At 41.8% G+C, this 26,174-nt stretch overlaps 1 protein-coding gene across 1 annotated transcript in view; it reads right to left on the bottom strand.

Annotated features, from left to right (window-relative positions):
• FREM2 (FRAS1 related extracellular matrix 2) overlaps positions 1-26,174 on the bottom strand; it is a 153,270-nt gene that overhangs the window by 78,383 nt on the left and 48,713 nt on the right. The window contains exon 3 of the mRNA XM_069969951.1: positions 850-996. Within this exon, the coding sequence (XP_069826052.1) occupies positions 850-996 (147 nt within the window). The remainder of the gene's footprint in view (positions 1-849; positions 997-26,174) is intronic.

Raw genomic sequence — 26,174 nt, 5'->3', positions numbered from 1 at the left:
TATCGTCCGTTTTGAACATTTCCATTGCTTATAAAGCAGCTATTTTTGAGAGGGCAAGATGTGGGGTGGACTAAGTCACTGACTGTGACAGGTCCGGGTGTTGACTACCTTAGTATCTCGGGATATCTTATATGTAGCTGTCTAAGGGCCCTATTACACGGCCCGATATTAAGGAGAACTCCGCTCGCTCCTCGTTTTGCTGTCAGTGCTATTACATGCACAGACATTGAGCGTGAAAGAAACGGGGAAGGGGGGCCATGGGGAGGCCCACAGATTGTTGCGTTGGCCCATAGAAGATAGCGTCAGTCTGCTGCTGCTGCTGCTTCTGTTGCGTGGTACGACGGCCGCTATTGTTGTCTTTCTAATATAATATGTTTTAAGACAACGATTAGCCGACATTTTGTATGCTGGCTGATCGTTGTCTTTTAACGTGACCAATTACACCAACCAATTATCGTCCGGAACAGTGTACTATTTGGTGTAATAGGGCCCTAAGATAAGTGAGAAAAATGGTCATTGTGTAGACAGAACACTAGGAATATAGCCCTGTCTTCCCATGAATGTACGGCATAAGTACACTGTTCATTCTCCCCCACAGTATACAATGTGCAGCCAGCAATGCGCGTATCCCATTAAACATGATGGAGGAGATTTATCAAACATGGTGTAAAGTGAAATTGGCTCAGTTGCCCCTAGCAACCAATCAGATTCCACCTTTCATTCCTCACAGACTCTTTGGAAAATGAAAGGTGGAATCTGATTGGTTTCTCGGGGCACTTTATACCATACCATGTTTGATAAATCTCCCCCAATGATTCCTCTGTACATAGTGGAAATGACATTACTTACTAACAAATGATGTTTCTCCCAAGTATCCTCTACGTTTCAGGATAACTTCTAAATGCTTGGCCTCTTCATTCACCACATAGAATTCCTTCTCAATAGAGATCCATGCCCAGTTGAGACGGAAATGCTGATTCTTCAGTTTATTTCCTCCTGTAAATTATAAAGATACAGTTATCATCATATTTATTCCTTTGAAAAAGTTTGTATATTGGCCTACATTTTGGATTGGCACCAGTCTTAGCTTTTTACACATGAAAAAACTGGGTGTGTAGACCAAGATTTCCTATTACAGCCCAACGTGTTTCTGATGACCTGGTCTGGGTGTTACAATTCAGGACTGGGTCCCCACATACCCTGGTAAAGGGCCTTTTACACACATCGGACTGTTGGTAGAAACGCTCCTTCGACTGATCGTCGTCCCGTGTAGAAGGGACAGCGATTGACTGCGATTGGGAAAACACCCGATCCTCAGCTGATCGCATCTTTTGGATTGCGGTAAAACATATCGCTGTCGGCCGCACATCTCCCTGTGTAAACAGTCATTCAGTTTCCAGATCACACAAGCAGTGCATACATATCCTCTGTGCTGCTGTGTGATACGGTATCCCAATCCAGTTCTTTCTTTTGGCAACTGCCTCCTCCAGAATGATTGACAACCAGAGGAGGCAGAGTCAGAGAGCAGGGCGGAAAAGCCGGAGAGCAAGATCACACAGCAGTTTACTAAGAATGTATGCACTGCATGTGATCTGGAAACTCACAGCATGGATTTGTGTATATTCATGCTGTCAGCTTCCATGGCTGCATGAAAGATACAAGGATCATTTGTGCAGCCCAGCCACTCAATTTATTGGCACTGCAAAAAATCGGCCCTCATTTGCATCCTTGCACAGCCCCATGTCGGTCTGCCTTAAAGCACCCTAAGTCTCAGATTGTGCAGGGACACACCCTTTTGACAAGAGGAGTGGTAACACCAAGTTGTCAATTTTTAAATACATTGCTGGATGGAAATACCTAAGGAATAGCACGATGTAGAGCTGTAAGAACATGTACTCCCAAATTATTTCATGTCATTAAATCAAACAGATAATTCAGGAGCGTGATTTTTTTCTTTTTAAGAACAAAATATAACTATATTGACACACCTGGTATTATAATTATAAAGTGCATAAAATTTCAATGCAATATCACTTTAAAATAAAGCGTTTCAGACAGAAGCGCCTTCCCTAATTCATCATGGCCTAGTTCTCTGCCTGCTGACCATCACATAACTCTGTCCTCTGTGATCTCTGTAACGTAAAATCTGCTTTGATAAATGAATGATGAAAAATAATCTTATCTGAAGACCTTCTAACACAAGAAAAATATCTTTTTGGTCTTATTGATCCTAATGGAGATTCTTAGTAGAAGGTGAGATGTGCATCACTGCTCCTTTTATCTCCACCGGAAAGAGGATTTGTAGAGGCGCTTCTAATTGAAAGAGGATGGGGGATTATGTGATCGTGAAATGTATCAGCTGCTGTGTCAGACAGATCCGATATGACCAAAGTCCTCACCATAAGCAGATGAAAAAAACGATGCATGCAGCTGCTTTTTCTAGTAACAACCAACCCCAAAAAAAGGTTAAAGAAAGTCCCATCCATTTTCCTTTATCCATGCCATATCCCATATATAAGAATGTCCTTTGATGCATAAAAATTTGAAACTAGAATGTGTAGAACCCCCTTATCCCCCACAAATGCTACCCACCACCTAGTGACAGCATACTGGAACAGCAGCTTGCATGGCAATAATTAAAGGTATAAATAATAGCGCCATATTCTAGAGAGCTGACATAGTATCGCTAGATAGCAGAATGTTAAAGAGGTTATCTAGCGTTGGAAAAACATGGCCACTTCCTTCCAGAGACAGCACCGCTCTCGTCTCCAATTTGGGTGCAGGTTTTGCAGTTCAGTTCTATTGAAGTGAATGGAGCTTAACTGCAAACCACATCTGTACTGTAGACAAGAGTGGTGTTGTTTCTGGAAGAAAGTGGCCATGTTTTTGTAGCGCTGAATAACTCCTTTAAATACAAACTTAAATTAAATTCAGACAGTGAGGTTTAGTTTTTTTTCTTAACTGCTTCGAGACATACTCACCTGCCCTGATCACCCATGACTATGGTTTTGAGGGCACTCAAATAATGCCGCTCTCTTTCGTTTCTGTACAAAATTTCGGCCCAGACCAGTAATTGGATGAGTAGTTTTTTTCTACACGCGTAAACTGTCACAGGAACCAAGAAGAGGAGAGCAGTAGGCCCTCAGAACTACAGTGACAAGTGATTAGGGCAGGTGAGTATGACCTTTTTTTTTTTTTTTCATTGTACCCCCAAGACATTTTAAAATTCCTTCTCACTCGGAAAATACCTTCTCCTCCCAGACACTCACTGAATTCATGTCTCGGAAGTCTGCTTCCAAGATGTGGGTTCACAGCAGGTGAGCGCTGGGTATCCACACACATTGGCCATGTTTTTCTAATGCTGGATAACCCCTTTAGGCATTGTACTTGGCCTTATGTGTGGGACATCTTGAATATACTATGCTGTACATTACTGTATATAAAAGTGTATTGTCATGTTGCTTATTTGCTACACAAACTGATTGTTGGTTGTGCCCAGACAGGAAGGAGATGGGAAATTCCAGCCTTGCTCACTGTGCTAGCATATACATGTAGGGGTTTATGTATATATCCTGTATCTCTGGGGAATGGACAGCACTAGTGCAAGTGTCCCTGTCTCTTTTTACTCTCTTTTATGATCAAGGTCTGGGTGTTCAGAAACCCACCAATTGTTAGACAGATCTGGGAGAAGTACTTGGCTAAGGGCTTCACTCCCTGGCTCACTGACTTTTCTGTTTCACTGCAGAAGGCAGGCTCCATAGTCTCCAGGAGATTAGGAGATCACAACGCTCCAGGGAGAGAAGCTCTCAGCCATGTGCTTCTCCTGACTATCTACTGATGAATGAGGGTCTAAACATCCTGACCCATCAAAACTTTTGACACATCACTATAACATATCAATATTTTAACTGCCAGGGACACTTTAACTATTGCATGTTACATTGTTACTATATACCTTTGTTACTAACTTTCACAAACTTCTGATCTACTAGTATATGGCTAATATTTAAGACAAATCATAGGATCAACCTCAGCTGTCATACAACGATAATTTGTAGGGCACAGTGAGTAGTAGAGACGACAAGGCAGGTATGGCAGAGATGTTTGGGCCTAAATCCAATAAGAAGTGCAGTCATTTGTCACTAGGATCCACGCCCTATATATATGTGTGTGTGTGTGTGTGTGTGTGTGGGTTCTCACACACCTGGCTCAGGAGTCGTCTATAAATACACTGCCTGCAGCTACAAGCACTTTGTTATAAGACTGGAAATGCATTCTTAAAAAAAAACTCATAGCCTGCGGGCATACAGTCACACACTGTTGTAATTCCTCTGGTGGCGCCAGACTACTTCCTGCATACTGTCAGATTACTAGATATGAAAACAAGGGCTGACTGCCTGGGTGACAATATAGGAGCATACCTGACAAGTGTGGCCTACAGGATTAAGGGCAGGACTGACAGGGACCTGCCTGGAATGAGCATATGTCCCACCTTAAATAATTGTAATAAAACCACAACCAGAAACAGGGGTCTTCTACCCAAGAACGTGTTCTCACTCAAATGTGAACTTTTTTTTTTCCAGGCTTCGGGCCTAGGTATAGAAGCACGCTCTGCACCACCCACAGTTACAGCCCGGGACTGTATCTATAATTCCTTGGTTTGGTGGTAATTTGTTCCCAATTATGATTACTGACGCTTACTAACAGCACAGATAGAGACCAAACGTCAGGAAAAAAATTACCTTTCTTAAGAACTTTACAGATATTAAGTATTTTACTCTTCATTTTCATGGTACTTTGGCAAAAGAACACATGAATACCAGAATGAGGCGGCGGAGAAATGCCACGTGTGTTCTTTTCCATTTACTTTTAATCTATTTCAGATTAATTGGGCAGGGTAATCTTGGCTACTTAATTTTTAATAATGCTTGAATAGACGCTCTCCTGGAAACTAACTAGGCTGGGTTCACACTGCGTTTCTGTTGGCCGTTTACGAAATCTGTTTTTAATTACTTATTTTAACGTACAGGAAAAGGCTATGTTCACACGTCAAAAATAGAGAAAAGGCGCCCGATTTTGATATTGAAAAAATGTCAGTTTTTGCCGAGATTTAACTGACTGCAATGGCAATGCATTAAAGTCACTGGGAAGACGGACGTCCAATGCACACAATGCATTGAATAACGGACATTTTTACCGCGGAGGTCAAAATAATGAACATGATCATTATTTTCGGACGTCTTTAACAAACAGCGGACATTTTTTATTAGTTGTTCACACACAGTTTTTCTTTTCTCACTGTTCTTTCTCCATTTTTACTATTAAATTCAATGGACTTTTCAAAAGGCAATTAGTAATTCCAAACTAAAATAATGTGCAAACACCAGTCATTGCCCTAAGGGGAGGCCAGACAGCTAAATGATGTCCGTTATTTTAGACTCAAAACGGATCCTAATGGATGATATACAACTGCATTCGTTTTTGCCTCCGGTTTTTCCCATAAAACGGATAGGTTAAACAGACAGCAAAAACGCAGTGTGAACCTAGCCTTAGGGTGGAATCACACTAGTTATTTAGCAAAGGGACAATTAGGCTATGTTCACACAATGTTTTTTTTAGCTCCGTTTAAAATGACATTTAGCAGCCTGACCTCCCCTTAGTGCAATGACTGGTGTTTGTACAATATTCTAGTTTGCTATTCTAGTTTGCGGTTACTAATTGATCTTTGGATGCGGCTTAACTGAAAAGTCCATTGAATTTAATAGTAAAAACGGAGAAAGAACGGTGAAAAAAGAAAAATTGTGTGTCAACAACTAATAAAAAAAGTCAGCTGTTTGCAAAAGACATCCGAAAATAATGATCATGTTCATTATTTTGACGTTTGCGGTAAAAACGTCCGTTATTCAATACAATGTGTGCATTGGACGTCCGTCTTTCCATTGACTTCAATGCATTGCCATTGCAGTGAGTTAAATCGTGGCAATAACAGACTTTTTTTAAATATGAAAATCGGCTGCATTTTCTCTATTTTAGACGTTGTGTGAACATAGCCTGAAGCCGGCATAATTGGCGCATGGTGTTTTTCTGACTCAAAAATGCTGATGCCAGAGATAAATGTCTCTTTGCATGTTGGCGTTTTACTCTAGATGCCAGAAATACTAATGTGATGAAAGAATCACACAACAAAACTAAAACTAAATTAAAAATGCCAGAAAAACTGCCAAAAAGTAGTAAAAAGTATTGGCAAAACCATATTTCTTCACCAATAACCGTGTGTGTTACAGCTAATGTAAGTGAATGGGTTCTCATTGTGACCTGACAAGTAAGGATTGTTTTCCGGTCATGGCTGCGGCCACTCAACACAACCAAATTCACATTAGCTGTAATGAAGCCTGATTCAGGTAGACCGAAACAGGTTATGTGGAGCCCCATGAGTCTATGGGGCTCTACTATACCTCCACGTAGTGAATTGGTGGTTTGCACCATTACAAGTTCTGACAGGTCTATCAACAGACTAGAGGATACTCCCACAAGCCCAATTGGGTTTGCAAAGATGTATGTGCCTGCAGAAGGAACACGCCAGGTCAGATATTTCTGGAACTGTAAATATATCCTAAAGGAATTTTAAAGTACTCCAGAGAAAAAAAAAAGTTTTTTTTTTTTTAATCAACTGGTGTTGGAAAGTTATAAAGATTTGTAAATTACTTTTATAAAAAAAAACAACTTATGCCTTCCAGTACTTATCAGCTGTTGTATGTCCAGCAGGAAGTGGTTTATGCTTTCAAGTCTGATATGGTGCTCTCTGCTGCCACCTCTGTTTGTGACAGGAACTGTCCAAAGCGGGAGATTTGGGGGATTTGCTGATGCTCTGGACAGTTCCTAACATGAACAGAGGTGGCAGCAGAGAGCACTGTGTAAGACTGAAAAGAATATACCACTTCCTGAAGGACATACAGCAGCTGATAAGTACTGGAAGGCTTAATTTTTTTTTAAACAGAAGTAGTTTCCAAATCTGTATAACTTTATGATACCAGTTAATTTTGAAAAGTCTCTGGAGGACCCCTTTAAGGAAATCTAGAATTGATACGTATAAAAACAACAATGTGATCATTTATAGGCTGTATTAAATAACCTATAACTACAAAGCTAGTTGGTTAAATAATACAATAAAGTCGGAACATTTTGTCAACTGACCACATTGTAAATTAATAGAATCCCAACATGCTCAGGCGCTTATCTAATACACAACACACGGGATGTGGATGCTTTCTTGGCTGCCGTTTTGTTGTTACTGTATTTTTTCACCTGTTCTGACAGACTAATCCCGGCTTTAGTCACTTCTCTCCAGAGTATTAGTGAAGGTATACAATATTCTACCTGCCCTCCGCACCAACAAGTGATTTCATGAAGTGTTTACAAAGCTAAGCACTTAGGAGGCTGAAAACCTTCCCGGCAACACAATAAGGTGACTATAAGGTAATCTCAGGTGTGGAATGAAGGATGCATACACCTTATTGGGGCCATTATATGCAAGGATTAATTCTGAGGAAAAGATATGGCTACAATAAGACTATGTTCACACTGCATCCAGGGCATCTGTCACAGTTTTGGCTTGTCAGACCGTTGTACCAACAAAAAAAATGGGCCCTAACAGAACCCACTGACTAACAGGTTTTCCGCCCATGTTCGGCATTTCACATCTCTTGAGTCATTTCATGATCTTCATTAGATTCTGGATAAGAAGCTTTTTGAGAAGAATTATGCTGCTACACTGAAAACCAATGTGACAAACATCTTGTGTGTACACGCAAAGCAGGGGAGGGAACAATGTCCGCTCAGCATGGAGCAGAGGTAACCAAGCAGCTGTCGTGCCTGCCAGGATGAGAACCATGCTACTGACAGGCCAGGGATACAACCATAAAGCAGTAGTTATAGTGCTTAGAGCACCTCCGTACATGTGCTTCTGTGTCCCTGATGTCTTAAATACATACTTGAAGGTGGTTAACAGACAAGGAGGTTTTGCGTTGTTGTTTTTTTTTACCTGCATCGAGGTGCAATAAAAAAAAAAAAAAAAAGCAAGATGACATACTCACCTGCCCTGATCGCCCACCGCCGTGGTTCTGAGGGCACTCGAATATTGCTGCTCCCAGTTGCTGTGATGTTGTGATGAACAAAATGTCTGCTCAAACCAGTGATTGGATGAGTGGGCTTAAACTGTCACAGGAACCAAGAAGAGGAGAGCAGTGGGCCCTCAGAACCACAGTGGCAAGTGATTAGGGCAGGTGAGTATGACATTTTTTTTTTTTTTTCATTGTATCCCCAAGACATTTTAAAATTCTCCTCACTCGGAAAATACCTTCTGCTCCTCAACTCTCATTGAATTAATACTTCGGAAGGCCTGCTTCTAAGATGTGGGTTCACAGGAAGTGAGGGCTGGGTATCCACACACAGTGAGATTCTCAGCCTGCCCCATATATCACAAGCTGCATGGACTGTATGGACAGTTTTTAATGCAAATGTGGGGAAAAAAAGGTGTTCAGATCAGCAAAACCAAGGACTAGTTGGTGTACTTGTCAGTTTACTAACTGACCCTTTATGTTCCTATAGGCAGAGAAGACCTCTACGCAGGTGTTCAGCACACCTGCCCTGTTTATAGTCTCATCTTAAACATACAATGTCTGAGCATAAATTTCATAAACGACTAGTACACTGTTCCTTATGACTAACCCATGTCTTCTCTATCCTGGGGCTGCATGTTATAAGCTGTCAAAAAGATCTACACCAGGGTCTCCTACACCACTACAACTTATTCAGAGCATTCTCCGTTGTCCATGAACATAATAATTTCCTATAAATTGATAGTGTGCTATATGATCTAGGGGGCAGCAGAAAAGAATTATGGTCCAGTTGAAATTTATGGCACGATCTAAAGATGTGCAGCTAACAGGGAAGGATCACTGACAAAAATTGTATATGTTGTACTATAAATCATTCAGGAACATGTCTGCACTTTCCTCTTTGACCCATATCCCCCATGCCACCTGCTCTCCCTTAGGAAAAACTAACCATGTAACTACTATTTTGGATGTTTGTCGCAACGTCAGATTTGTACTCCTTACTCCATGCCTTATGAGTTCAAATATTTTATTATAGATTTTTTATTTTACTTTAAAGGGGAACTATCAGCAGGTTAGAGGAACCTAACCTACTGATATGTTCCTACTGCATAGGAGGCCTTGAGAAGGATGGTATGTCTCTTGCCTTTATCCTTGCCGTGCCGTGCCGTGCACTTAGTGGTTCTCTACACGGTCCGGTAAGACCGTTAGGAGCACTGCCCGCCTCCATAGCACCAATCCGCCCACAGCCAACCCGTCCCTTCTACTGGTTATTAATGTAGTGGGCTGGCTGGGGTCATCGCTAAGGGGCGGGGCAGTGCTCCTAATGGACTTACAGGTAGACAAAGTCTTACAGAGGAGTAAACTGAGTGCACAGTAACAGCATTGAGGATTTAGACTAGATCTTTAGTAGTCTTTACCGTGCACACTCAGAACGTCTTGTTTCTTCCACTCCCATAACCCTGCCCTCTCTAACACATGCCCTGCGCCCTTTTGGGCCTCACATTAAGGACATGCCCCTTTCCCCCCCCTTATGCTGCATCCTCAGTCTGTGCTCAGCAAACAAACTCAAATGTGAGACAGAGGTCACATGATCTGTGTTTCCTGCAAAGGGAGAGCTGAGGGAGCCGGGGACCGAGTGGATTGCAGGGAGGCCAGTTTTTTTCACTTCCTGGATGTCAACCAACTACCAGTGCGGTAGAACTGCATGGACACGGAAATACATTATATAGAGACATCTATATAGCTTTCAATGTACTTTTTAACAGAGAGTTATTTTCCCTATGCAGAGGTTTATTATAGTTATTTGCTACTGCTTTGGACAGTTCCTGACATGGACAGAGGTGGCAGCAGAGAGCACCGTGTCAGACTGGAGAGACTACATCACTTCCTGCAGGACATACAGCATCTAAGTACTGGAAGACTTTAGAGTTTTAAACAGAAGTAAATTACAAATCTATATAACTTTTTGACCCCTGTTGATTTGAAAGAAACGTTTTTTGTTTTTTTTTCATATAATCCTTTAATAAATGTATCTAATAAAACTCTTTTGCTTTTATATATACTGTAAAAAAAATAAAATAAAAAAAAAAAAAAAAATATATATATATAATATATATATATATATATATATATATATATATAATTTTTTTTAGAAACATCACCGGTAATGAGCTGCCTATAGTCACTGTGTCTCCTTCACCACAAAGCCAACCCTGTTGGACCCTCTATGTAAAGTCAATTAGGAAACAGAGTCTTCTATTTTTTTTTCCTTGGATATAACAAATGGCAATTAATTGGGACCTCTGCTCACAGTTCATGGGCTTCACGCTTGTGTGCATTGAGAAGACACAAAAAAGGTTCCTACAACTTTTGTTGTGGAAACTATGTGGCTGAACTAGGTCATACAGTCAACAATGCTTTCTAGGAACACGGCGAGATTTTGGAATTCCCATGATCTTGGCTTAGAGCTGGATAAGAGCTGACGAGAAAAAGCATACAATACGGGGACCTACGCTACATAACCAAAAACAATGCTAAAAGGATTAAAGTGCTACGATATTTCGAATTTACGTTCACTGTATTTGACTACCGATTATTACAATATAGATGGGCAGAAAGGAAAATGCACAAAAAATATTTTAAAGTGATATGGTTGAAAAAGACTTTCCGTTTTTTTTCTTCAATAAACTGGTGCCAGAAAGTTTTACAGATTTGTAAATGACTTCTATTTAAGAATGTCAAGTCTTCCAGTACTTATCAGCTGCTGTATATTCTGCAGGAAGTGGTATAGTCTTTCCAGTCTGACACAGTGCTCTCTGCTGCCACCTCTGTCCATATCAGGAACTGCGCAGAGCAGTAGAGGCTTTCTATTAGGATTTCCTGCTGTTATGGACAATTTTTTTTTCACCGGAGTACCCCTTTAACTACCTCCTGCCCTGCACTGTGGTTCATATTCTCAGAAACATTGGCAAGTGATCTCCTACTGCAATGACATGAATCATAAACAACTATAATGGCATTGATTAAGCCACTAAGATAGTCACTAGAGACCATGGCAACTACTAAGGGGGAACAAAGATACCCCATTATCTTCCATGGTGGATAGTTAAAAGGAAAAGTAAAAAAAAAAAAAAAAAAGGTCCGGTGTGTTTTCTAGGCATTAGTACTGAAAGCAGATATAAGTTATCTATGTGTAATTAACCCTATCATTATATATATATATATATATATATATATACACACACTTTTCATGTAGCACATTTCTAATGCACAACCCGCAGAACAGTCACAGATTAGAAAATCCCTGAGAGGTAACAGCCACTGTAGGTAGAAACATTTTAACTTCCAGCTGTGATTGGAGATTGAACACGTTGTATTTCTTAAGGATCAGAGTAATTGTGTTTACTTAGAAGGGTGAGAAGGGCCGCTTCATTACAAAGCACTGCAGACCCCTGTGGCCATGAAGGGATTAGTGACTAACCTCACAAGTCACGCTAATGCTTTGGAACTTTACTCTTCTAAGTGTTATACAGACCGTGTTATGAGCCCCTAGATGTCCATTTGTCATTTTACAATCCGAACACTTATTTTCCCATAGGGAAAAATCTCTTACTGGAGGCCTCAAAGATAACAATAATAGAGGCAGAACTGTGCAATTATAATAATTACATTTAGTTGAGCTGAAATTAAATACATTTAAGTCTACCTGTCACATGGGACATTAGAGTGAGCAGGGAGAAGCATGTGGCTGAGCACTTCTCTCCCGGCTCATGCTTGCGAGCTACATCAGAGTCCCATAGACTGACTGTGCAGGTCCATGTTGATCACATGCACAGAGCTGGAAGGGGAAATCAATTGGCGCATACTAGGGATGGTCCGAACCGAGAACCCGAACTCTCGGTAATGATTCCCGCTGTAATGTAATGATTCCACGGAGCGGGCAGATCCAGCGGGAGGACCGCCTGGAAAACTGGGATACAGCCTATGGCTATGGCTGTATCCCAGTTTTCCAGGCGGTCCTCCCGCTGGATCTGCCCACTCCATGGAGCGGGCAGACAGCGGGAATCGGCAGGTTCGGACCATCCCTAGCGCATACCTGTTACAAAACCTCAATTCCCATCATGCCTGGACAGCCAAAGCTAAAGTTGATGCCCCTGCCCCACAATCACTCATAATCTAGGATAGAAATCGTAAAACATTTTAAGTAGTTAGGAGACTTAAAGCGTCACTATCAGCAGGTTCGGGCCAGTGAACCTGCTGATATGAGCCAGCTGCTATTTACCTCAGGATTACAGGGCTGTAAATCATATTTCTGTGGGGTCCGGTATAGTGTAGTTTTTGGCTAATTGCTGATATGCTAATTAGCGTGTTTGGAGCAATTGGGGTGTTCCCCATGCTCCCGGAACACCCGCTCGACCCCCCTAGCCTGCCTCCTCCCGACCAGCCCACTATGCATATTCATATATGCATAGCTAGGCCGATTGTTACGGTCTGCTTTCTGCACATGGGCCGTAACAAGCGGCCTAGCTATGCATATATGAACCAATAATAAGCATATCAGCTATTAGCGGAGAACTACACTATACCGGACCCCACAGAAATATGACTTACAGCCCTGAAATCCTGAGGTAAATAGCGGCTGGCTCATATCAGCAGGTTCACTGGCCCGAACCTGCTGATAGTGCTGCTTTAAAGGGGCTTTCCAGGATTAGAAAAACCCACTTTATGGTGGAAACAGCTCCACTATTTTTTCAGCTTTTATGTGGTATTACAGCTCAGTTCCGTTGCAGTGAACGGAGCCGTGTTGTAATACCGCACACAACCAGGTATAGCGCTGTTTTTGGAACAATGTTTTTTTAATCCTCACAACCCCTTTAATAATACTCAGGAGGCAGATAGTAAAGCAGTTACCTATAGTGACCAATTAGATCTAGTTTTCCATTACAGATTAAAGAAGAAATATTTGTGTCTATGACATCAATCTTACATTTTCCTGTATTACTTTTTATTCCTGTCCATTATATTTTCTGTAAAAGATACAGTACTGCAACATTCTTTAGGAGAGTCATAGAGTCCAAATGAAAGGAAATGTCATTGCTCGGATAACATGTGTTTAAGTCTAATCCAATGAGGCTTCATTCACCATCAACGTTCTACATTCGGAGGTGAAGACGAGCTTTCATCAGACAACCGTGGTCAGATAAGTCAATCCGCAGATTAAAACTTCAGCGTTGAATGGGCACAAGTTATGTACTTTTCTTTTTTGTTGCTGTTTACACCTGACCCTATCTTTCTCGTATTGTTGATGGTTCACATACTTTTATCACAAGGCTCGGAGCCTTGGCATGTAGAAATATAAAACTGTGGATGGAAATATGTATATAGAATACACCTTATCAGCTTTACCAGGAGTCCGGGTACAGCTGGCCATACCAAGACACAATTTGACAGGAAAGAATGATACATTCCAATAAATAACCAGATTAAAAAATGCATATTCGACTTTGCCAAGCATGCGTGTGTATGGGGGATGGAGAAAGATAGCTATAGGCCAAACAAGTGGTCAGTCGATAGATATCCAATGTGTATGTCCAGCTATAAACAATTGTCAGTGATAGAATACAATTCCTTCCCCTGTATGAGGTGAAAGACGGCCATTGTACAGCACTGCAGAATATGTTGGTGCTATACAGTATAAGGAACAAAAATATAAAGAAGATGATAATGTTAAGACCCTGCTTATTCTGCCCCAAGCTACACAGCAAAGGTGACAAGTGAGCTAGAGAAAAGAGGAAATGTCTCTGTGATATGCGTGATGTTTAGAAAATATCTACGAAAAAATATTATTTCCTTCAAGTGAATCTATAGGGTGCACTGATCCCCCCCCACACACACACATACATTAGTGTCAATGATGCCTGCAGCACCTCTTTTTCTTGATCTAGGATGAAGGGCATGAAGAAGGACAGACAGCAAGGAAAGGGAGGCGCTGAAGGCCTAGGGTATAGAAGCTCTAGGCCCCACCTCATTGACACTGCTTCTCTGGATTAAAAAATAGTTTTTATGAAATGGACAGCACCAAGAGCTATTTAGACCGTGGGCCAGCACATGGAATGATCTTGGCTTAGGAGTCCAGTGGGTGGTCCTAACCAGTAATTGTCAGTTATTTCTGTAAGCAAACTGATAGAAAAAGTTTGTCAGATGAGGACCACCCGCTGGACTCCTAAACGCAGACTGAGCAGAAATATAACTAAACAGTTCTATTGAACATTTTTGCATATCAATCTACTCAGCTCCTCCTCCTCTCTGACATCATTCCTGGAGATCAGACTGCACGTTCATTGTGACAGTTTCCCCTTTAAGGAAAAATTGAACTCGGTTCCTTTCTTAGTAGCAGAAAGTAATGATAAAAGTTAGTGATCAAAGTGCAAGACGTGACAAGATTGTTTTTTCTTTCCTACAGGAATGTCAATCAGACACCTCTGAGAATCCTTCCTGACTACTTAGTCATAACAATTTCCATAGGCTCACAGCTTACAACAACACAACAGCGATGTATTCACCACAAAACACATATTTCAGGCTAGATTTAACATAGGAGGATGTACTTTCTACAGTAAAAGATACAGTTATGCACGCTCTGTTGTCCATATAGATTCCCCAGCACAATGAGACTAGCTAGAGTGATACCCTGCAGGAGAGGAAGAAGTGGAGAAGCCCGGCTTATCCCCACAGTTAACAAACCTAGTCCCTACTGTGGTATGCCCCCGTGTTGTTGTGTCGGAGGAGCGGCCGGTCACTTGCTAGATGGTGGGGTGTGACGCCACTTCTGTGGTGGTTAGCCGAGATACAGTCGGGCCTTAAGATGTTATGTCGTGACGCCAGTGCCAGTTGGGCACACAGGTGTGATGGCACGCCTGCTTTTTGTTAGAAGGCCGGTTGTACATTGTTTCCCTCTGGACAGTGTCCTGCCGGGCTGCTATGGGGTACCTTGTGTTAGTGTAGTCACGGTTGGCCAGAGTGGTGTAGTGACCCTCCCGAACTGCCACCCACAGAAAGGGGAAATGTCCCAAGGATGTGGTGAACACTGTGTCGGTGTAAGGTGAAGAATCACAGAGTCTCTTTATCATAAATAATCTTGCTTTTACTTGAAAAGTACTTGTGTGCAGCAAGTTATACAGCTTTGCTTTGACAGGGTGTGATACACTTGATAGTTTCCTTGATAAAGCACTTGACAATACAGCAACCAGATCTGTGATAGGAATACAGTAGTCGTGCTGACTGAGTAGCGTGTTGAGAGATACAAAGATTTAGAGTAGCAGAGAGGAGGATGTTGTGTGAGTCCCAACCCAATTAGTATTGTGCTCTGCCCGGATGTTGGAGGATGAGGTAGAAGAATACTTAGAAGAAGAAGAGAAAACTTGTGCCTGTGTATTGGCCTTTGGGTCTTCACACCACCTAATGCCCACCAGAGTCAGGTGACCCGTCCAATGAGGGTGACCCAAGGCCCCAGACCTTGTTACCTGGGATGAGCGTAATGCTGATGTTCCCTGCTGACAACCGCGCTGCGAGATAGAGTTCCTAGGCTCCTAGCAACTTTGCTCTATCCGGATCGGTTCCTAGCTTACTGCTGTCTGTGGATACTGTCCTGCTCTGTGACTCTCCTAGTCCACGGCGTGGGTTGAGATGATCTCTGACTTGTCCTCTCCTGTCGGAGTTTAACACTGCATAGTGTTTTGTAGAATAGACTGAGAAGAAACTCCTAGCTGTGTCTCGTCTTGCCTCCTACCCCTATGGGGACCTGACTAAGACTGACTTGCTTGAGAGTAGGGGGACCTGGCAGAGGGCCAGGGGCCAAAGACGACCACTGTAGAGAGCTGGCAAGCTTGCGTCCTTTCTCTACAATGTCCAACACGAAAGACTCATGCACTTCCTCTACCCATATGACTTCCTTCCTCAGCATATCTAAGGCGCACTGTCAGTGGGTGAAGAGTGCAGTAGAAGAAGTAAAGAGAGAGATGATAGGATAAAAGAAGAAAAGATTCCCATAGGTTAACAGATCCTTGTGACATACAAATAAACAATAACCCTTTACATACTTCAACCGTGCAGCATCTGAGTACATATATCCATAACAGCCACATCTAGTGGCAAAACTTTATCACTACCTTCATCACCACTTAAGTACAATAAGTACAGGCTTTTACAAAGGGTGTAACCAATAGCAACACTCGTGGTGGAACACCACACCTACCAATCTGGGTATCGATAGGATTTGTTTGCTGCTTGCTCCTATGGCCTATACATATTCTTGAAGTGTACCTGTCATTTCAACTTATAAAATCTAAATCAACAGTATATGGGATATAAAGCAAGTTTGTAATTTACATTCACTATTGTTTTTCATAGAAAAAACGGCACTTCCTGTTTTCTGAGTTTTTTTTCCTCAAAGAGTCAGAAAATAGGAAGTCCTGTGTATCCCAGGCCATCTGAGCGCTCACAGAGAAGGCAGTCATGTGATTGACAAACACATTGAGCCTATTCTCTGTACTGGACGGAATGCCTGTGTTTAGTCTGTTTTTTTACAACCAGCACAAGACTAAAAATCTGTCTTCTGGAGACTGGACCTGGATTTCTGGTAAGTTCAGCTTTGTTTTACAGCATGATAACAAAAAAATGTATATTGCAAACTTGGTTTATATCACATCTACTATTGGTTTAGATTTTGAAAGTTATAATGACAGGTACACTTTAAGTCCCCGACACTGTAGGTCATGACAATGTCAACATACTTGCCAACATGTACACAAAAAAAAGCCAATATTAGGACAATCAAAGCATTATTGTATAGCTTTCCAAAGAACTGAACCTATCACATAAACATGTCAAAAGGTTGGATTGGACATGATCTAGGTTTAGATCCCTACCGATAATCAGATACAGGCAGAAGCATGAGGTTGTGCTCTTACTTTTTCCCCACTGTTCAATCCATCTCATTCAGAAAGCAGACCACAGGACTGGACATGGCATGGTAAAGACTAGAGAATGGTTCTGAAAGTTGGGCCCCATTTCCCATGAAATGAGACGATTTTGGCACAGAAAGAAGACACAGAGGTTTTATACAGGTATATATCACACACACAGCATCTAAGCTTGTGGTTGGTGCAGAGAACCGCACATAGAGTAAAGGCCGTATTACAAGGCATGATACTGAGAGCGGAATAATCCCTGCAGAGCGTGCTGACAGGCAGAGAGGTGTGACTAGTCACGTGCGGCTCCCCGCTCAGATGACTAGTTGCCGGCCCATTCCCAGCTTCACACACTGGAATAAAATGACTTTTTCCCCAATGTAAAGCTAGCGTCGCAGACACGGTAGTAGCCTTGGGGAGCTGCACAGTAGACATATACTGTGTAGCTGGGAAACATATGTGATGATTGATTCCCTTTAATTTTCAAGATTTTGCAAATTACTATTGAATGGAAACATGGTAAGATATACTGGAAAGGCTAACAACCCCTCTGTGTACCATAATGGCAGCCGATCTGGCTATTACTCTGGCTTCCGAGAAAAAGAGGCAACATTTTGCTGGGGGCAATTAAGGTCCTAAAGTTGATCTTTCAGAGACATGCTCTTTGAATTGGTTGTGAAAAGCTCCAATGTATGCTCTTTGTCTCTAGCCGAGAAAAAAAAACCTATTTACACCGCAACCATTGACTGCGTCAATAAGGTTGGATAGGTGAGTCACACAAGGTCAACCACAGGCTGAGAAGAAAAAAAACACCTTGAAGTAGGCTGGCTGGTGAAGGGGAACATTGCTTGATATCATGGGGAGTTTCTCCCTCCGAGGTAGACATATAAAAGCATAATACCTTTATAGCGGCTGAATGGCACAGCATGGGTAAGCTGGCTTAGGAAAGGCCATTGTGGTGGTATTGTCGATATATGAAAGGTTAGTGGTTTGCTTTCAAGGTAAAAAAAAAAAAAAAAAAGCTAATCCTGGTTGTTGTGTTACAGTATTTAGGGGCCTCTTTAAGCATGGGGAGGAATAATGTCAGTGTGAGTAATGTGAAGTTCACTATGACGTATAGTGAGAAGTACAACGTTACATATGATTAAACAGAACCTGCTATAAAATAAAATAAAAATAGGAAAAAAGTAAAATTAGTTGCAAAAATCTGTAAAAAAACAAACAAAAAAAAAACCGCTCATAATATTTAAAAACAAACCAGAAAACTGCTCACTACTGAACAGAGTACAACTTACTACTACAGCAGATCAACAATATAAGGTGTATATAAGGCGTCATAACAAACGTCCAACCCAGCCCTAGTGCAATGAGAAAAAAAAAATGTACGGTGATACGGCGGGATTTTGTAGTGTGCACATACCTTAAACTTTAAGTGACGCTCAAAAGTTAACATATATATATATATATATATATATATATATATATATATATATATATATATATAAACACACACAAAATCACCCAAATTATTTTTTGTTTTTTGTATGTTGTTTACCGGACACTTCCCCTTTGTATTGAGGGGAAGAGCTTGGATCTCAGTTATCTCTGGTGTCAGCCACTGTGGTGGGAGGGAAGCCATAGTCCTGCAGCTGATGGTACAGGTAGAGAATCTATTGTTTTCACTATTTAAATTGTCTTGTTTTATGATAAACTATATTTCTTTCTCTGTCATCCTACCTTCTATGTATAATTGAGCGCTTTGCTTTGTGCTCTTAGGTTAACAATAAGGCATTCTAGCTATCTGCTGACTGCACACAGGCAGGCGAGTAGCTACATTTGTAATTAGTATGTTGGGGGTTGCAACTAGCAAGCTGTAGGTTGTGCATCCCTGTACTAGAGGGATGGCCTTCTTAAAGTGAATGCACCATCAGGTACATTGGTTTGGTTTTTTTACATGAACAGACCGGCACCGATGCGTGGCATGGTCCTTTTTTTGTACCACCGCTCAGTTGCCATGCTCGGCACTGGTCTATTCCTGAGAACAGGCCCACCATGAAGCACATGCCAGCCCCCAGTGTGACGAAACCCCCTCCTTTATGTGATGCGGCTCCAATGATTCTAATGGAGCCGTGTCACAGAAGAGAAGGGGGAATGTCACACTGGGGGCTGGCGTGCCCAACCTCAGTGTTTCATGGTGGGCCGGTGCTCGGGAATAGACCAGCACCATGCACAGGAACTGGTTCACAAAAAAAAAAAAAGAAGTACCCAATGGTACATTCATCCTAAAGGGGTTGTCCAGCGAAAATCCTTTTCTTTCATATCAACTGGTGTCAGAAAGTTATATAGATTTGTAATTTACTTCTTAAAAAAACTCCAGTCTTCCCATACATATGAGCTGCTGTATGATATGTAGGAAATATTGTTTTATTTTCAGTCTGACACAGTGCTCTCTGCTGACATCTCTGGCCAAAACAGGAACTGTCCAGAGCAGGAGAGGTTTTCTATGGGGATTCATAGAAAACAGAGACAGAGTTCCTGTCTCGGCCAGAGATGTCAGCAGAGAGCACTGTGTCAGACTGAAAAGTATGGGAAGACTTGAGATTTTTTAATAGAAGTAAATTACAAATCTATATAACTTTGATATCAGTTCATTTTAAAGAAAAAGATTTTCGCTGGACAACTCCTTTAAAGATGGAGGCAAATAGACATAACTTACATGGAAACTGAAAAGGCTTCCCAGTAAAAAAGGGACAGAGTAGACCTGGGGTACACAACCTACGACTCTCCAGCTGCTGCAAAACTACAATTCCCATCATGCCTGGACAGCCTTTAGCTACACAGGCAACATGAGAACTTTAGTTTTTCAACAGCTTATCATACAGTTTATCACACCTTAAGCAAGTAAGCTCACATGACGTGTATAATACACAGACCATAAACTCAGAAGGAATCTATAACATATCCCATATACTGATTTATAGTACATATCGCAGCGGCGGGAGAGCTGCACACCTCTGCTGTTTTGCAACAGGCTTTTCAGGTCTTCTAATATATAACTAGTTTAAATATTATCTCCCATCTTGCATTCTTCAGTAAGCGGCTTCAGTGCAGAACTCGAAGTGATAATAAAACCAGTCACATTCCTGAAGTCCACTAATCACCGAAGCCTGTGACGTCACCAGGGGTGCGGGAGGGGCTGTCTAATACCTGAGCACTGTGACACCTAGGTTGTACCTGTTCTGCATTGGTCAGAGCATGCTAGGAGTTGTAGTATCCCAACCAATGAATAGTTTGATCATCAATCATCTCTGCTCATTGTTATACCCTATAGCAGGATATTCCCAAGCCATGACTAATATCCCTTTAAGAAAGCGGCTTCAGTAGTGCCAGACAATTAGATTAACATTTAATACCTCTGTACATTCTCCTCATTACTCCAATTATTTCTTCACAGCTGACAGAGTCTGATCCTTGTAGAAAAGATAATAACTGTAATTTATACCTCATGCTCATAAGGCCTAATCCTTGGCCGAGTACACATTGTATATGGAGAAAATAATAGGGCAAATAAGACATGGTGATGGCATAAATGTGATAATTAAATATGTTTAAAGCTTATGTCAGAGCAGTTATGGTATATGAATGGGGCGGCATTCCAAGCATTTTTCCATGCAAAAATATTTTATAATGGATCAAAAGCGCCAATCCCTAGGACTATAGTAATAAGGGGCTATATATGCTGACTAGACAATAATAGAGTACAATGAGGGACACTCCAAACAACTTATTTTACCATTGTATTGTCAGTCTTCTATCTTTTTCCAAAAGGTTTGCATACACACAGCTATACTTAGGTCCCAGCCACCTTATACTTAAAGGAGAAGTCCGGCGAAAATTTTTATTAAAGTATTGTATTGCTCCCCAAAAGTTATACAAATCCCCAATATACACTTATTATGGGAAAAGCACATAAAGTGCTTTTTTCCCTGCACTTACTACTGCATCATGGCTTCACTGTCCGGATAAAATGAGGATGTTACTTCCTGGATAACATGGTGATGTCACGCCCCGACTCCCAGAGCTGTGCGGGCTGTGGCTGCTGGAGAGGATGATGGCAGAGGGATGCTCAGTGTCCTCCAGTGCCCTGTGTCCCTCAGTGTCCCCTTGTAATCATCCTCTTCATCAGCCACAGCCCGCACAGCTCTGGGAGTCGGGTCGTGACATCACCATGTTATCCAGGAAGTGAAGCCTTGATACAGTAGTAAGTGCGGAAAAAAAAACACTTTATAAGTAGAGATGAGCGAACCTGGAGCATGCTCGAGTTGATCCGAACCCGTACTTTCGGCATTTGATTAGCTGGGGCTGCTGAACTTGGATAAAGCCCTAAGGCTATGTGAAAAACATGGATATAGTCATTGGCTGTATCCATGTTTTCCAGACAACCTTAGAGCTTTATCCAAGTTCAGCAGCCCCAGCTAATCAAATGCCGAACGTTCGGGTTTGGATTGACTCGAACCCGAACCCGGTTCGCTCATCTCTATTTATAAGCATTTCCTGTAATAGTGTATATTGGTGATTTGTATAACTTTTGGGGAGTAATATAATACTTTAATAAAAACTTCTGCCTGACTTCTCCGTTAGGTTGGCTGAGCCTGTCAGTGGTTTCGGCCATGTAAGGTGTATGGTGGTCTCCTGACTCTTCACCGATAATGTGGAAAGAATGGTCTGGCAGTATGTTTGATTTTTTTTTTTCACTACCCTACTGTTTTAGGAGAGATAAGCCAGCACCAGATGAATCTAGCCGGGGCTTACCCCTCTTCTCCCTATAGGGAACACATGAACTGTGTCAAACTTTTATATGTATGGCGAGGTTGGGAGAAATAACTTAATTGAACAACAGTTACTGAAAATATATGGTCATCTACAGGGGCGTAACTAGGATTCATGGGGCCCCCATAGTAAAGATCTGTATGCCCTAAACCCCCCCCCCCCCCGCCCCAAACATACTGATCTGGCCTGCCGCGGTCCCCCAGCGATTTACCTGTGCGACAGGGAGCTGGGAGAACGAAGGAACATTGTGTCAGGCAAGGTGAGTATGTGAAAAAGGGGGGGGGGGGAGGGCTTACAACTGAAGGTGCAGGCTGCTCTGTGCCAGGGCAGGGGTTGCAGGCTGCTCTATGCCACTCCGAGACGCAGTCCCCCTGTGGGAGGGAATGCGAGTGTTGCAGCACCATGGAGCCCAGCCACGCTCTGCCTGGGCCCCCTTGCCACCCAGACCCTGTAGCAGTTGCATGGTCTGCCTCCATAGTAGCTACGCCACTGACCTCTTCTCCTTACAACTGGCCACACATCTAAGACAGCCAACAGCTGTTTCTCCCTACCCCCATAGACATTCACAATTGACTTGGTGAATGTGAATGCATTTTCAATGAGGCATGAATAAAATGTTACCACTTTGCTTTAGAGTAGACTATTGGGTCTTGAATTAGACCCATTCTAATTCCTTGCTTGTTGAAACCATATTGAACTACTAATAGACATCTATATAAGCTATGAATAAAAAAAACTTGGTTTGACTATATAAAGACTATATAAAGACTTCAACCTTGAAGATAAAAGAAGCTTTCTATAATTATCCTTACTGTATAACTGAATCTATGCTGAACTCATGAGTTGAGGCCACACCATGGACAGGTGGGGGGTTACTATATAAAGAAACAATGAGCGCGCACCAAATGATATAAACACACAACACAGATTTGTAATGCTGAGAGACTCTAAATAATCCATTACGTCTAATTTGCCCGGGGATGAGAAAAGTCTCACCTGACACATTTTACATCTTAGCGTAGTTAGTCCCGTCACTCAGTATAACTAGATGACAGCTGTGAGGAGTTAATGCATGAAATTGTCCTGGAATGTGAAGTAAATATCCAGGAGAGAAAGACGGGATCATTTCTCATGTCACAGAAATAAGTGCGTGCACATGGGTAGGGTTTATGGACTCCTGCAGGGTTATGTTAACAATTTCTATATAGTATAATGTTACGTTGATTTACTTGGGTAAAGGAATGCATTATAGATGTATAGGATGGAAAAATACAGGAAAAGCATAAAATGGCAAATAAAGAGTTGAATAAATACAATGATTATACCAGGTTATCACCAAAATCGGTCAGTCCTGCGCCTAAGGGACGTTGGCAATTGAAAGCGTATAACTATGGCGGGTGCAGAATGGCAGTTGCACCTACAAGGTACCAGTATTATAAATGACACATGATAAGTGGGCGGACACAGCTACAAATTTCGCTTTGGGGTGCAGGGGCTTTAATTCCACCAGTCTATCAGTTCCTCTGTGAGTGCTGGTAGAGATCAGTACCAAAAGGGAGAGAGGAGCGGGTGTCATGTGACGGCAGCTCTGCTCCTCTCACTCATCAGCCGCAGCAGCCATAAAGCACTCCTGATGTCCAACAGCATGTACAAATTTGTACACCCCGCAGAAAGAATCTGGTGAGGTACTAGTTAACGGTATGTAGTTTCCCGGTCTGGGTGTCTAGACTCCCGCCGATCAGTAGGGACTAAACACAGTCTGATCAAAACTTTAGTTACGTCTCTAGGATATGTTAAAAATGTATTTATTTATTTTTTTCCGACAGGGACACATTAATTTAGGACCATATGGATATTAGGGAAGTACTTAGACTTAAGATAGATTCAATGCCTAAAAAAACAAACATTGTTGTTGGCCTAAAGAATAGGCCATCATTAGCTGATGGGCAAAATGCCAACCCCAGCGCCCCTGATGATCAGCTGATTGGTGTGGCTGCACCAAACCAGAGTCAAGGCTTTTAGCTCCCACACTGCTTATTTCCAGTGATGTGGGTGAGCAGATCAGCTGATCAATCATCAATAGTGTTTTGCCCTTTAAGGCTAAGTTCACACAATGTATTTTTTCATTTAATAACGTCCGTTGTTTAAATGGCCATTATTAAATTAAAAAAAAAAAAAAACATTACATTGATTTTAATGGGATCTCACCCGGAGTGTATACACTCTGTATAAACTCGGCCGGGATTCTTTGTGGCCGCAGAAAAAGCTGACCTGTCTGTTTTGTGCAACCGCTATTGAATGTAAAGTGTGGCTTCGGCTGCACTTTGCATTGTCTGCTATGGTTAATTAGGATAGGGCACACACGTATGCGCCCGCATCCCAATTCAAAAGAAATGAAGTTCATCCGGCTGGTACTGCAGTACCGGCCGGGACAAACTTCAATGACACAGGGCGTTCTGTGACACGGCCATGTCACAGAACAGCCGGTGTCATCCTGTGTGTGAACCCGGTCTAAGGCTGTATTAGATGGAGGGAGAAATTAGTAAAAATTGCAAAATCAACCAAACATTGTCACTGATGAAATTGTCTAAGGCTATGTTCACACAACGTAAAATGAAGGTTTTAATACAGACGTATTTTCAATAATAATAATAATTTATTAATTATCAATAATTATCAATTATTCATTCTATTGATGCCAATGAGAAATTGACCAGCAGAGCACACACTGCATAAAATAAGATCTCCTTATTTACTACCTGCTTTTGCAAAATACGGACTTTTTTTTCCTATTTGTGGTCTGTCACTCACTGAGCAATCAAACATGAGGTGGTGAACAAATAGCGAGTGGCTGACAATTACTGTGATAATCGCATCATTAGCAATTTCTGCAATTATCCTTGTAAACAGAAAGATAATTGCAGAAATTGCAGGGTGCAAAATTGCATTATTGCAGAAATTAATTTCTGTGATTTTTAATGACTAAATCATTGATTTAAACCTATAAAAACATTGCTCCAAATGTATCAAGTAACTGGAGCTCAGCTCCTATTCACTTCAATGGGAGCTATCTGCTTCTGGCTCCATTCTATGTGTATGTAGACTCCTTGGGGGAGATTTATCAAACATGGTGTAAAGTGAGACTAGCTCAGCTGCCCCAAGCAACCAATTAGGGATGAGCGAACCGGCCGAGGTTCTGGTTCGTATTAACCTGAACTGTCGGCTCTGATTCCCGCTGTCTGCCCGCTCCGTGGAGAGGGTGCATACAGCCTTAAGGACCGCCTGGAAAACTGGGATACAGCCTATGGCTATGGCTGTATCCCAGTTTTCCAGACGGTCCTCAGGCTGTATCCACCCTCTCCACGGAGCGGGCAGACAGCGGGAATCAGAGCCGATAGTTCAGGTTCATACGAACTCGAACCTCGGCTGGTTCGCCCATCCCTACAACCAATCAGATTCCACCTTTATTCCTTACAGACTCTTAGGAAAATGAAAGGTTGAATCCGGTTGCTAGGGGCGACTGAGCCAGTTTCACTTTACACCATGTTTGATAAATCTCCCCCCTTGGCTCTGGAAAACAGCTGATCAGTAGAGGTGGCAGGTCCAACCAAATATCTATCCTGAGAGCAGAAAATTCCACGTCAGTGTATTTAAAAATTGCTTTTTTTTTTTTTTTTTTTTTATTTAATTCTTTTTTTCCCCAAAAAATATATCGAAATAAATACATAGTTACATAAATATAGACAATGAATAATAAACATTACTACATTATGACTATTTTTATCCGTAAACCCCTGACCCTCCCTTTCCCAAACCCGCACCTAACCCAACCCTCCCACCTCCCCGGCTCGTAAGGAAAAAAAAAAAAAAAATAGCTTTTCTAATCTAAGACTTCCCTTCTAATGTGAAGAACTTTCAATGTCCGAGAGGACATGTAAATATTCCCGTATTTAAAACAATGGCTGCTTCCAAAGAGACAACCGCAATGTAATCTTATTGTTGCCGGTTACGGTTTACTGTAAATGCCAGCTGTAACATTCATCTCCCGTCAGGCACGTGCTCACTTTAAAATGGCAATGGAAACTAGGATTGTAAAAACAGCACAATCATTTTTATGCCCTGTTGAAGTAAAGAAATGTATACAGAGAGGCTGGGGGGCTTAAGAGTTGGAATTCAAGGGAAGTTCCCACGCAAAACTGATGCAACCTACAGAAGATCGCTGTTATCGAGTTCACAAAAAAAATATATATATATATAT

This window comes from Dendropsophus ebraccatus, chromosome 5 (assembly GCF_027789765.1).
Source record: "Dendropsophus ebraccatus isolate aDenEbr1 chromosome 5, aDenEbr1.pat, whole genome shotgun sequence".
Lineage (NCBI taxonomy): Eukaryota > Metazoa > Chordata > Amphibia > Anura > Hylidae > Dendropsophus > Dendropsophus ebraccatus.
Note: the sequence above shows the minus strand (reverse complement) of the source record. Positions and strands in the feature narration are given on the sequence as shown.